We start from the raw sequence: 14,378 nt of genomic DNA, 5'->3' as shown, positions 1-14,378 counted from the left end.
GTATGGAGCAGGGACGCCTGGGTGGCTCAGTTGGTTAGACGACTGCCTTCGGCTCAGGTCATGATCCTGGAGTCCCGGGATCGAGTCCCACATCGGGCTCCCAGCTCCACCGGGAGACTGCTTCTCTCTCTGACCTTCTCCTCGCTCATGATCTCTCTCACTGTCTCTCTCTCAAATAAATAAATAAAAAATCTTAAAAAAAAAAATAAATGTATGGAGCATATATATGTGAACATATATACAAACATATATGAACATATATATGGAAATATATATGAACATATATAATATAATTTAGTTCCCAAATATTTAGAAAGGGAGCATTTGAAACATTTGTCTGTATGTGTATGTGTTGAGGAGGGAAGGTTCAGATTTGTATTCATTTTGGTCAGGTAATGTTGCCTATATAATATTAATCATTTGGGATTTGTTGACATGTTTCATGGTCTGACATGAGGAGTTTTGTAAATGTCATGTGCATAATTTAATAAAATATGCTTTTATTTAATATCTGGGTACAGGAATCTATATATGTCCATGATGTTACAAATGCAAATTCAAGTATTTTATACCCTTTCTCTTTTTTTTTTGTCTGCTTGATCTGTTTATTACTGATGGTGATATATGACATCTTCCTCTTTGATAGTAAATCTATTTGATTTTTCTTTGTAGTTTGGCAAGATTGTGTTTTATGTATTTTGGCATCAACCGGTTTCCCAAGAAAGACTGGTTCCTTTCAATAACGAATAGTATTTAGAAGATGCTAAGTGAGCTTGTTGCTATGGGAGTGTTGGTGCCCCTAAGCCATCAGGGAACAGAGATTAGAAGTGTGTACAGGGTGTGTGTATGTGTGTGTTCATACCAATACCTGATTCCATTGCGACACAACAGGGATTGTTCTAATTTTCTTCCTTTCTATATTTCCAACTCTCTTTTTTGATAGTAAGAAACCTGGTTCCTGTTATCCTATTCACATAGTAATTATTTAATCAATTACTCTGAATGGAACCAATTTTCTATCAATGCTGCTGCCCTACCCTCTGTTTGGATGTCCTTCTGATCCTTACATGGCTTCCTCATCCCTCATAGAGCTGTCTACTGACCCTAGATGTGAATACTCTGCTCAGCCACCGTATTGCCTGTGCTTGGTCACACTTTCCGGTAGTACCCCTCCTCATACCACCAGGACATGCTGAACGTCCCCTGCAGGCATGCCTTCCTTATCCTTCCTGGGCTCCCACACTCTATTCCAAGGCATCCCTGTAAATGTATGTTCACCTTACCTAGTCCATCCTCTGACTCCCCTATGCCAGTACCTCATTATCCAACCTAAACTCCACTGTTACCCTGCTTGGGCTCTAGCCCTCCACACTGGCTCTCCCTTCCATACAAACACACTTCTCACCTTGCACTGGTTTCTGATTTGCCACACCAGGCCACTTCCATTATCATCCTCATGGTGTGAACTCCTTCCTTCTTGTTCAGGCTCCAATACCCAGTATGTGACAGCCTTGCACGGGTTGTCCTTTTTCTCTCTGCTTGGGCTGTGCCTCTCCCACGGGGATGTCCACATTTGGGCATCTTATTCATCCTCTCTGGGCTCCAGCTCCACGTGTTCTCCTCTACAGAGGCCCTCCTCACATTACTGAGCTCTGACACTGCAGTCATATTTTCTCTGCCTAATGGTTTTAGGACTGAACTAACCAGGAAGGGAAAGGGCACTACCTTTTTTGCAGCTTGTGTTAGATAAATGTTGGATGTTCTCATTCTATCATCTCTAGCCCTTAATATGTCTCATTGGTCTTAACTCTGATTTTTTCACTCAGCATATATTTCTTAATCACTCCTTACTTTTTTAATTCTGTGTAATTTCTTTTTTTTTAAGGTTTTATTTATTTATTTGACAGAGAGAGAGATCACAAGTAGGCAGAGAGGCAGGCAGAGAGTAAGGGGGAAGCAGGCTCCCTGCTGAGCTGAGAACCCGATGTGAGGACCCTGAGATCCCAGGACCCTGAGACCATGACCTGAACTGAAGGCAGAGGCTTAACCCACTAAGCCACCCAGGTGCCCCCTAATTCTGTGTAATTTTTTGAGAATTATCTATTAAGTCCATTGATTCTCTCTTCACTTGAGTCTCTTTTGATCTATTCCCTTGACATTTGTTATAGTCCAATGATTATATTTTATTTTAGAAGTAGTATTTGTTTCTTTTAAAATTCTACCTGTTTATATTTCTATAGACTTTCCTTTCTCCTAAGATTTCAAGTTTCTTCTTCTGTCTCTTTAATAGTGTTTTTTTTTTTTAAGATTTTATTTATTTATTTGACAGAAGGAGAGAGAGAGAGCACATACAGTGGGAGTGGCAGGCAGAGGGAGAGGGAGAAGTAGGCTCCCTGCTGAGCAGAGAGCCTGACATGAAACTTGATTCCAGGACCTGGGATCATGACTTGAGCCGAAGTCAGACGCTTAACCGACTAAGACACCCAGGTGCCCCTCTTTCATAGTTTATCGCAATTTAGAATATTTGTTCTTCTTTCACAGTAAGTTTTATACTGTTCTCTTATTTATTAGTTCTGGCAGAACTGATTGTTCTGTTTGTAATGGTTTGTCATCTTCTTGAATGATTTGTAATTTCTTTTTTAAAATTTTTTTTATTTATTTCTTTTCAGCATAACAGAATTCATTGTTTATGTACCACACCCAGTGCTCCATGTAATACGTGTCCTCCATAATACCCACGATCTGACTCCCCCCAACCTCCCACTCCACCCCCCAGCCCCTTCAAACCCCTCAGATTGTTTATCAGAGTCCATAGTCTCTCATGGTTCACCTCCCCTTCCAATTTCCCTCAACTCCCTCTCCTCTCCATCTCCCCATGTCCTCCATGATATTTGTTATGCTCCACAAATAAGTGAAACCATATGAAAATTGACTCTCTCTGCTTGACTGATTTCACTCAGCATAATCTCTTCCAGTCCCGTCCATGTTGATACAAAAGTTGGGTATTCATCCTTTCTGATGGAGGCACAATACTCCATAGTGTATATGGACCACATCTTCCTTACCCATTTGTCCGTTGAAGGGCATCTTGGTTCTTTCCACAGTTTGGCGACTGTGGCCATTGCTGCTATAAACATTGGGGTACAGATGGCCCTTCTTTTCACTACATCTGTATCTTTGGAGTAAATACCCAGTAGTGCAATGGCAGGGTCATAGGGAAGCTCTATTTTTAATTGCTTGAGGAATCTCCACCAACAGTGTAAGAGGGTTCCCCTTTCTCCACATCCCCTCCAACACATGTTGTTTCCTGTCTTGCTAATTTTGGCCATTCTAACTGGTGTAAGGTGGTATCTCAATGTGGTTTTAATTTGAATCTCCCTGATGGCTAGAGATGATGAACATTTTTTCATGTGTCTGATAGCCATTTGTACGTCTTCATTGGAGAAGTGTCTGTTCATGTCTTCAGCCCATTTTTTGACATGATTATCTGTTTCATATGTGTTGAGTTTGAGGAGTTCTTTATAGATCCTGGATATCAACGTTTTGTCTGTACTGTCATTTGCAAATATCTTCTCCCATTCCATGGGTTGCCTCTTTGTTTTGTTGACTGTTTCCTTTGCTGTGCAGAAGCTTTAGATCTTGATGAAGTCCCAAAGGTTCATTTTTGCTTTTGTTTCCTTTGCCTTTGGAGACATATCTTGAAAGAAGTTGCTGTGGCTGATAGCGAAGAGATTACTGCCTATGTTCTCCTCCAGGATTCTGATGGATTCCTATCTCATGTTGAGGTCTTTATCCATTTCTAGTTTATCTTTGTGTACGGTGTAAGAGAATGGTCAAGTTTCATTCTTCTATACATAGCTGTCCAATTTTCCCAGCACCATTTATTGAAGAGACTGTCTTTTTTCAACTGTATATTTTTTCCTGCTTTTTCAAAGATTATTTGACCATAGAGTTGAGGGTCCATATCTGGGCTCTCTACTCTGTTCCACTGGTCTGTGTGTCTGTTTTTATGGCAGTACCATGCTGATTTGTAATTTCTTATTGCAAGCTTAATTGCCATTGTAGTTGTTTCTATGAAAACCATATTCAATCTTGGTTGTGAAAGTATCTTCCAAATGCCTTTAAAAAATATTTATTAAAGTGTAATAGACATGCAGTGTATTTATATGTGTACACGTATGTATTGAAAGTGTACTGTTGTATGTGTTTTAACGGATGTGTTCATTTGTGAGACAATCACAGCAGTCAAAATAATGAACGTGTCTACCATCCTCAGAAGTTTCTTTATTCTCCTTTGCAATCTCTGTGATCCCTGTCCCTTTCTCCTGTCCACAGACAATTACTAACCTGCTTCCTGTTGTCCTAAAGTAATTTGAATTTCCTAGAATTTTATACAAATGAAGTCGTACTATATTTATTCCTTTTAGCTACTGTTTTCATTCAGTATAATTGTTTTTAGTTTCATCTATATTGTGCAAATTAAGAGTTTATTCCTTTTTATAGCTGAATTGTATCCAAATGTGAGGCTATACCACAATTTATCCATTCACCCCATGGGATGGACATGAGTTTTTTTTCCTAGTTTTTAGCTATTGTAAATGTTATAAATATTTTATTTATAGTAAATAAATAATTTATTTTATTATATATTATATATTTTTTGTAAATAAAATATTATATATTTTATTATAAATAAAACCTTACATGTAGAAATCTTTGTATAAATATTTGCTTTCTTTTCTCTTGGGTGAGACCTAGGAGTGGATTGACTGGGTAATGTACTGAGTACATGTTTTCACTTTATGAAAAAACTGCAAAACTATTTTTCATTATGCATTTCCAACAGCTGTGTATGAATTCTAATCATTTTATATTCTTAACACTTAGTATGATTTTTTAAAAAATGTGAAATTCTAGATATTTCAGTATTTAAAATATTAGAAAATATTCTAATAGGCATGTAGTTTTTTTGAGAGGTCTCCCACTGGTATCATTGACCTGAGAACAATTATTTACTTGTATTTCTGCATGTAGGGATTCTGGCAATATATAAAAATATAGAACAATATTTTTTATTCCAAACCTGTTTTGTGTTTGAGATTTGGCATATTTTTCTGGGGAGATTGGGAAATGGTCTTCCTTATCTTTCTGAGTAGTGTTGGAGTTCTTCTAGATTCCTTTTCATTGAGTAAGGAAGGCTTCGTGTCTATAAGTGGGGATTAACATGTAAACTGACTCAGCTCCTATTTCAGATTTTTCTTAGATTCGTATTGCTTGGAATTCCCTAGACCTATTTACAAGCATGGCATGAGGCAACAATTAAAATACACACACACACATGCATAAATGTGCATACACAGTATTGATTCTCTGTGTTTGAAGTAGAAGTCCGAGTTATTGAAACCACCATTCTTTGGTTAGCTTAGTAATGTGATTAATATGTGTGGTCCTGATAGTCTGAAGTGCAAAGCTCCAAATAGTTCTCATAGAAATCTTGGTTTCGTGGTACCTGGGGACCACTTGTGTACTGAGCCAAGAAATGAAACATAGGAACTGGTACTGAATACCAAACAATGGAATGACAAATAAAATTTTGAAAGCAACCAGTTTATGGGTTAAGCTCTGCCTACATCGAATTTGGTCTAATAGTGTCAATGCATATTCGTGTGTGTGTGTGTGTGTGTGTGTGTGTGTGTATAATCAAACCTTATAAATAATACGTACCATAAAATTTAATAACTTATTTTGGTACTTTGGTGTTTATCCTTTTTATGCTTCAGAACGAGAAGTCCCTTAGGACAGAAGTTTTTCATTTTGTTAACTTTCTCAAGCCAAATGTGGGAAGTAAGCTAAATGTGGGAAGTAAGCTTGGTATCTTCCCCCCTCTCTTATCTTTTGACATTTTTTTTTTAAAGATTTTATTTATTTATTTGACAGACAGAGATCTCACGTTGGGGCAGAGAGAGAGAGGAGGAGGAAGCAGGCTCCCTGCTGAGCAGAGAGCCCAATGTGGGGCTCTATCCCAGGACCCTGGGATCATGACCTGAGCCAAAGGCAGAGGCTTTAACCCACTGAGCCACCCAGGTGCCCCTCTTTTGACATTTTTAATGAGACTAAATATATACCCTTAAGTCATAAAAGGAAATTTAATAATCTACTCTAAAGACTTAAAGCATTATTCATCACAGAATTATTTTTATTTCAGAAAAGAATGGGGGAAATATTTAACTTAGTGTGTCACAGACTGTAACCCACATGTCACTAGGTGTGTTTCAGATCATTGTGGGTGGGACACAGGCAAGCATTTTTTGACAGGTATGTATTCATCTTCACCCTTGTAACTAACACATGAAGGTAGTAATTTCATGAAAATTCGTGTTCAGGAAGAGATCAAATACAAACACAGGTGAAATAAAAATTATTACTAGAAGTAGTTTGGGTGGTGGGGTGCTTGGGTGGCTCAGTGAGTTGAGCCTCTACCTTTGGCTCAGGTCTTGATCTCGGGGTCCTGGGATGGGGCTCTCCCGCATGGGGCTCTCTGCTCGGCAGGAAGCCTGCTTCTCCCTCTCTCTTTGCCTGTCTCTCTGCCTACTTGTGATCTCTCTGACAAATAAATAAAATCTTTAAAGAAAAAAAAAAAAGGTAGTATGGGTGGAACAAGAGTATGGCAGATATCAGGAGAGTCCCACGTGGATCTTTCAAGACTAGGAAACATGGTTTTTATGGAAAAGATTTATTTCTTCACCACAAAGTTTACATATTTGCTACTCAGGTGAGGTGATGACATTTTTTGGGAGAGAGAGTATGCAGAGCTGTCTTCAGATTATAGTGTGTAGCTAGCTCTGTTTCTTGAGAGGCCTCGCTGGACTTTGGAGCAAGTCAGGACCACCTGTAGTCACAGCTGTGCATGCAGTGGGTATACTGTTCCTACCCTTGCCTTTGTCAGCATGAATAATCACAAATGGGGCTAAAAGTCATTGCCGTTGGATGGATTAACACTGGGTGTGATAATTTCAACGTCTCCTGATTGCCTTCTCCTCTAATTGGCAGGGAAGCATCCTTTTCCCCTTCTCTGAGAGGATACATCCCAGCGTTTAGATCTTGGCAGATCTATCTGTGACATGATCAGTACCCCCACAATTACGAATGATGTCCACTTTCTTCTCTGTTCTTTTCTGTGTCCACTTTCTTCTTTGTTCAGGATCCTCTCAGCATGAGGTCCTCCTTGCAGGCAGTAGCGCTCTGGGGGAAGAAGGCCCCTCCGCACAGCATCACTGCCATCATGATCACTGATGACCAGCAAACCATTGTGACTGGAAGTCAAGAAGGTCAGCTCTGCCTTTGGAATCTCTCACCTGAGCTAAAGGTTAGTGAAAATGATTCATACCGAAGCAGACAGCACTCACAAAATAAGCACGACTTGGTTCTACCTGCCATGATGGTGGGAGTTTTGCATGATTGTTAAAAAGGTACTCACTGAAGCAATAAATTGGTTTTACTTCTGAATCTGGAGAAAATGAAGTACTATATGATGGATCAAGATCATATTTAAAAATCAGATTATGAATATTGCTAATCTTAGCTACCAACTAAGTGTTATCACCTTTTAAGCTATGCTGAGTTTTACCATTTTACATCCTGAATTATATGTTTAAGTAACTGAACTACAGACATGTAAGTATAATTCTAAAAATTATGGCTCATTAATCTAAACAAAGGGCACCCTTGAAAACTGCTATTAGCTAAATGAGTAATATCTTAATTATCTGGGTGTTTCTGTCAGTTTGGCCTTCTTGCTATTCTTTTGGTCTCTGCTTGCACGTGATTTTTAAAGATCACATCAAAAAGCTCTAAATCCAATTTACTATTGTCGTCTTCCTATCTCAGAACCTGACCTCACCTAGGATTTGGCCCATTGATTAGCAATTACTTGTCCCTGTCCCAAGTCATAAACATTTAACATATTGGAATAGATATTTGCTTAGTGCTAGCAGCCTCTGGACCCAATTTGAACATTTAAACTAATGATGTACTTAAAGTATACTGCCCTCATTAAGAAGCCTTTTAAAGATCAAAGACTATTTTTAGCCTTTAAAGTTTGTCACTTTAAAACCTAAATTAACAATTAATTGTAATTCTATTTTATAGTGTAATTAATTAACATCTCCCATCACAGAAGAGTTACACTACAGGACTGCCAAGAACTGCCTAGCAGACTGGCTCAGCTCAGTGTTTATGAACATTCCTGAAAGAAGGCACTGGTATTATTGCAAGAGCTGAGCTTTGAAAAGTGGCCCTCACATTTATTATCTCTTAGAGTTTAAACTCAGGCTTCTAAATGGCTTAAGTGGTCTTGCTACTCTTTTTAATGTTTCAAATATGTGTTTTCCCAGCTGGAGTAGTTGTATTATACTATGTAGGTTGCAATAAGCTTAAGAAATTTGGATCCTAGCATCTGTATCTTTTTACATATGTTCCTACTGTTTATTTACATTTGTTCAACATGCATTTATTGACCAAATATTATAAGTTAAGGCAGAATGCTAGGTACCTGCATTCAAACACAGATGAGAAGACTTGGTGCTGGCTGTCCCAAGGACTGCACCATAGTAGAGGAAGGGCATAGGCTGATGCAGTGCACTGATCATACAAGGTATTCCGAGTACCTGAGGTGCTGAGGGATTTAGATTAAAAAACAAAAGAATTAACTAGCAAGAGCTAATGCCACATGCTAATTAAAAGCAGTGACAGTATCAAGGGATTTTGAGATGATTTATGCAAGGAGATGACATAATCTTATATTAGTATATTTGTGACTGAGACTATCATTTGGTATTAATGTTAAGGGCTTACCGAAGGGAGGGGGAGAAGAGATAAGGGCCAGTGACTATGGTAGGAGCTTCTACATTAGTTTAGTCAGGAAAGATTTTGAGTACGAACCAAATCATTGACAGAAGGGGTTAAAAGGAGATGAAAAATGAAAAGATGTTAAGAAGAAAGTATGTATAGAACTGAGCAACTGATTGGAGTATGGGTAGAGGGGCAGGAATAGTTAAGGATACCTTTCAGATTTGGGGTTTGGGTGATGGATGAGGCTGGTGGTATGATGGTGTCACGATCTGTAGAAGTAATAGAGGGAAAAGACTAGGAAGGGAAAAGAGGCGATTTAAGTTCTGGACATCTCAGAGTACCCAAGTATTTATCAGGGGATTGGGAACACAATCTCATTTTTTCCCTGTCCATGGGACGTGGGACTGCAGGCTGCAAGGGAGTGGAGCATAAGCTTCTCATCAATGCCCAGTGTTATGCATGCTGCTTCCAGTCTCAGGCTCTGACACCCCAAAGACCTCTCAGTGAGGTCTGCCAGTGAGGAGCTTCTCCAAGTTTCAGGATAGGAACTACCTCACTTGTCTTTCCTGGTATTGATTGCTGGTATTTCTAACACCTTTAAGCATAGCAAAAGCTGAGCTGAATAACCTCCCAGATATATACCCTTAGTATTGCTATGTTCTGTCTTTCTTCCTATTTAATACTCAGAGGGAAACACAACAATGGCAAGATGAAGAATAGCAAGAAGAGCAATATTGTGCACAGGAAAAGAATGGAGAGCTTGGTCAATTCTAACTTTGATATTTACCAAACTTTCCTATGGAGCAAATGACATATTATTTGAGCCTCAGTTTCTTCATCTGTGAAATAGGCATTAAACCCTGTTCACGGTTGCACCAGTGCCTGGAGATGGTAAATGCTCATCAAGTTGCATGGTCCCATTTGTGCTATTGGAAGTTCCTGAAGTAGTGGTGGTGGGGGGCGGGGATGAGTCATAGAGGTAGAGCCATTGAACAGAGATAAAGATCTGGATCTCATCATGACTTCATGACAGCAAGTAGGTGTGATTATGGATTTTTTTGTTTTCTTTATTCCTTCCAGCAGTTCCAAAATATGATAAAATGAAGAGATTATAATGAATTGTCACAGTTTATTTAAGTACATGTAGGGATTTAGTAGTAGAATGAGGATTCCATTTGCAAAGCAATGGAGTACCATTATGATATTTTGTCCATAGCATATTTTCTCCAGGGGACGACATCTGCTTGATTAGCCCTGACTTCTTTCTTAATTTAGCCTGTAATATATGGAAAGGTATTAAATTCATAGGGGTATATATTTCATAATGTAATGTTGAGGAAAGATAGTATGTTGTTTCCTGAGATGGAACCATCTGGATTTCCCAGAAAAAAGGTAGAATAAGGTAAATGGTTCTAATTAACCACAAAACTTCTTTGTAGCACTGGAAATTTAGTCTAACAACAGATCTTTAGAGAAGCATTTCTGATTGTGATAGAAATAAGATGAAGGCAGAGAATGATTATAATTTGTCCTCATCGGTATGACTTGATTATCATGTATGGATATGTTTGCATAGTTCAGAAAAAGCATAATGCATATTAGTTCATTTGAAAATAGATTTTTATTACCTTCAAGACAAGTTTTATTACTTATAAATTGTCTAGTCATTCAAATTAAATTTTTTAAAAAGATTTTATTTATTTATTTGACAGAGATCATAAGTAGGCAGAGAGGCAGGCAGAGAGAGAGGTGGGAAAGCAGGCTCCCCACTGAGCGAAGAGCCTGATGGAGAGCTCGATTCCAGGACCTCGGGATCATGACCCGAGCTGAAGGCAGAGGCTTTAACCTACTGAGCCACCCAGGTGCCCCTCAAATTAAATTTTTAGTCCCTATTGACAACCTCTCCTCCATTTGAGGGGATCCTGCTTATCTTTTGTTTTATAGTTTGATTTTCATAATCTTGTTATGAAATAAAATATTGTTTTATAAAATAATGAGCAATACACGTCTTTCACACATGAGATAATGGAAGAATTAGTCCTTAGTGCCATATTTTTAAATTCATGTACAGGAGAAAGACATTGGCATTTTCAGTAAGTTTAGTTAAAATTTTATTTTTAATGTGGAAAAATTAATTTTTACTATTTCTGAAGCAGGAAGCCAAATAAGGTCACTATAAGGTTATAATGGTTACCAAAAAGGTAATTTTTCCTTGTATTATTTTGTAAATTCATTTCTGAATTCTGAAATTTGCTCATTAATATGCTACTATCCATTGAGGCACATTTTGTGCATGATAAACATCAACACTGACTTATTTGTGTTCAAAACCTAAATGTTGTAAAACAGGTCTGGTGATTATTTAGGTTTCATGATGGATACAAAACCAAAACCAAAAGCAAGAAAAATGTGTACAGCATGTCTACTGTATCTAGATGTTCATTACGTTTTTTTTCTTTTTTTTAAAATTTATTTGAGAGAGAGAGAGAAAGCGAGCATGAATGGTGGGGAGAGGCTAAGGGAGAGGGAGAATCAGACTCCCCGCTGAGCCAGGAGCCAGATGCCAGGACCCCAAGACCATGACCTGAGCTGAAGCAGACACTTAACCAACTGAGCCACCCAAGCGCCCCTGTATCTATATGGTTATTATTCTGTGAATTTTGATATGGCACAGATAGTTTTTCTGAAAGCTACGTAGAACAAAAACATAATGGAATAGGATTTTCTAATAAGAATTATAAATACTGCATAATGTGATGTTCATTTTCTTCAAAAATTTATAGCTGTTTAAAAGCTTATCCTCGTCATTTTCAGATTTCAGCTAAAGAACTTCTATTTGGTCATTCGGCTTCAGTAACATGTTTGGCAAGAGCGAGGGATTTCTCGAAACAGCCCTACATTGTTAGCGCTGCTGAAAATGGGTACGTAAGATGTGTGCAACTTGGTGACCATCTCTGTTGCCTCTCCCTTTTTAAAACCAATGATGGGGTACAGAATTCTGGGGCTGAAGGAAATCTTAGTGATTATCATGTTCCTTTTAAGTAGAGGAAAATTTGGACTGTGGATGGTAGAGCAATTTGTATGATGATCCTAAGGAATGTGATCAGTGCTATGTCTCCCAATTTTACCCTTTTTTTTTCCCTTTCTGGATTAAGACCATAAACACACCAACTGTGTATTGGGGCTTGTGTCAGCCTCACTGTGTAAAGGATAATGACAAATGCCACCTGTTGTAGAATTGAAAACGGAAAATTCTAGGCGCTTGTCTTTTTTCATGTAATAACTCACTTTGAGCTCTTCAGCAAACCTATCCAAGCCTTCATTGTTGTAGGACAACTCAGCAGTTATAATCTTCATATTATACACTTGTCTGATATCATTATCGGAGAAACAGAGGAGAGGGCTCAAAGGTAAGAGGGATGGCAGGGGGTGGCAGAGAGAAGGGAAAACATAGGCTGTGATTTGGACGCAGTTTCATGGAAGCAAGGTTTATTCCAATGAAATAGGACTAAACTGTAAGAAAAAGCCTGGCCGATGGAAGAAGTACTATGAACCAGACTGTGCTGATGAGTTCTTTGCCAAAGGAGACTCAGGAATGCGGAATTGATGCGGCGTGCATTTGTGAATCAGGGATCGGATTACTGGTTGAAACAAGAGAACCCCCTCCTTTTTTTTTTGTTTTTAACCTGAGGAGAAAGTACCTGGCCCTGAACTCTGAGAACCAAAAGAATAATGAGTGTCCAAACTGGAGAAACTGAATAGTTTAACAAAATGCTAATGAAATGGATATCAAAGAGGTACCTATTCTCATGGCTTTCAGCAAAGCCATGATTGTACTGTACTGTGGATGAGGCTAGAGTGAGATGCCCTGGTACATTCTTTTCTTAACAATTGCTAGGTGTGCTGGGGGTGCTGTAGCTCTTGCTACACAAGCTGAGATATTTACTGCCAGTCTAGAGAATTTGGAAGATGGTGATTTTTTTTTTTTCCCCTGAGACTATCTGGAGAACTGAGCAAAATTAATTGCTAAATGAGAAGTAGCTCTGGAAAGTAACTGAATTCCAACCTGAGGATTTTACCCATGGTAGTGTAGCTCCGAGGTTAATGGACATGTTCTTGATGATCAATGAATTAAACTGTATGACCCTGCATATATGATTATTAAAGAGCCAAGGAGTCTAGTTTGAATTCTGATGATTTGAATTTTCTAGAATTCTGTTCCTTCAAGATGCAAAACTTGCCCTGCATCTCTAAGATACTTTTAAGGCAACAGCTACATTTTAGCTACTGCGTATTTAACAGATCCTAGTTTAGTCTACTGGAAGTTATTAAACTTACTAGGCTTGGTCCATTATGTCCCAAATAATAATTATTTTTTAGCTTTGAAAAGACTCAGGAAGTGACTGTAGACTTAACATTTCTGCTTCTAAAATGTTCAGAGGAGACCCAAAATTACTGTGATTCAGGTTTTCTTTCTTTTTTTTTTTTTAAGATTTTATTTATTTATTTGACAGACCGAGACCACAAGTAGGCAAAGAGGCAGGCAGAGAGAGAGGGGAAGCAGGCTCCCTGCTGAGCAGAGAGCCTGATGTGGGGCCTGATCCCAGGATCCCTAGATCATGACCTGAGCCAAAGACAGAGGCTCAACCCACTGAGCCATCCAGATGCCCCTCAGGTTTTCATTTTTTTTCTCTAAGTATTAGTTCATCAGTAGGCATAAGTCATAAATTCAGGAATCCTAGTGAATTCCAGGATGACTGAAAGGAAATGCATACCTGGAAACCTGAGGTTGAAGCAACAGAACACCAAAGAAAAAGAAGATCCTGAAAGTGGTTAGTGGGGAAAAAGCAGATTATTTATAATGGAATGTAATTAAGCTGCCTTCTCAGCAGTAAAATGAAAACTGGACAGCAATGAAATATTTTCAAAAAGTTGAGAGAAAATATCTGTCAACTTTCTAACAAAAATATGTTTCTAAAAACGAGGTCAAAATAATAATGTTTAAGACAAACACTGAGAATGCTCAGTCCCAATAGATACTCTATTAGCAGCAGAATTCTGAATGATATTCTTCATTAAGAAAAGCAGTGATTTGAGAAGGAAGAGCAGAGATGGAAAAAGGAATATTGAACAAAACCAGCAAATTTTTAGAAAGTGTAAATAAATACAGACTAGTAGGCAACAAGGTTTATATTTCTCCCATGCCCTGCTCCCATGCATATACACACAATCCTCGTCAGCAATTGCATAGGATAGGGTAGTGACTAGATTCCACATGTTCTGGTGTTCTCGAGGTGGGTAAAGCTGTTAATTAACTTTAGACTTTAAGCTTGATGTGCACGTTGCTATTTCCAGGGTAGCTGCTAAAAGAACAGACAGAAGAAATAAAAATAACAGAAATAGAATACAGAACTTCCAACTTGGAAAAGAAAAAAGATAATGTTATTTAATCCAAAGGAGACAAAAATATATGGGGTAATGGAAAGTGAAAAATAAGGTAGTTGAGCTAAACCTGACTAAAACCATAA

The 14,378-nt window shown here is 38.3% G+C and overlaps 1 protein-coding gene across 2 annotated transcripts in view; it reads left to right on the top strand.

Moving 5' to 3' along the window:
• Nucleotides 1-14,378, top strand: part of WDR72 (WD repeat domain 72) — a 212,070-nt gene that overhangs the window by 19,670 nt on the left and 178,022 nt on the right. For both annotated transcript variants that reach the window (XM_004755388.3, XM_004755389.3), the window contains exons 2-3: nt 7,202-7,366; nt 11,665-11,771. In XM_004755388.3, the coding sequence (XP_004755445.1) occupies nt 7,214-7,366; nt 11,665-11,771 (260 nt within the window). In that variant the 5' untranslated portion in view covers nt 7,202-7,213. The remainder of the gene's footprint in view (nt 1-7,201; nt 7,367-11,664; nt 11,772-14,378) is intronic.

The sequence above is a fragment of the Mustela putorius genome, unplaced genomic scaffold, assembly GCF_011764305.1.
Source record: "Mustela putorius furo isolate JIRA1106 unplaced genomic scaffold, ASM1176430v1.1 tig00003898_pilon_pilon_pilon, whole genome shotgun sequence".
Taxonomy (NCBI): Eukaryota; Metazoa; Chordata; class Mammalia; order Carnivora; family Mustelidae; genus Mustela; species Mustela putorius.
Note: the sequence above shows the minus strand (reverse complement) of the source record. Positions and strands in the feature narration are given on the sequence as shown.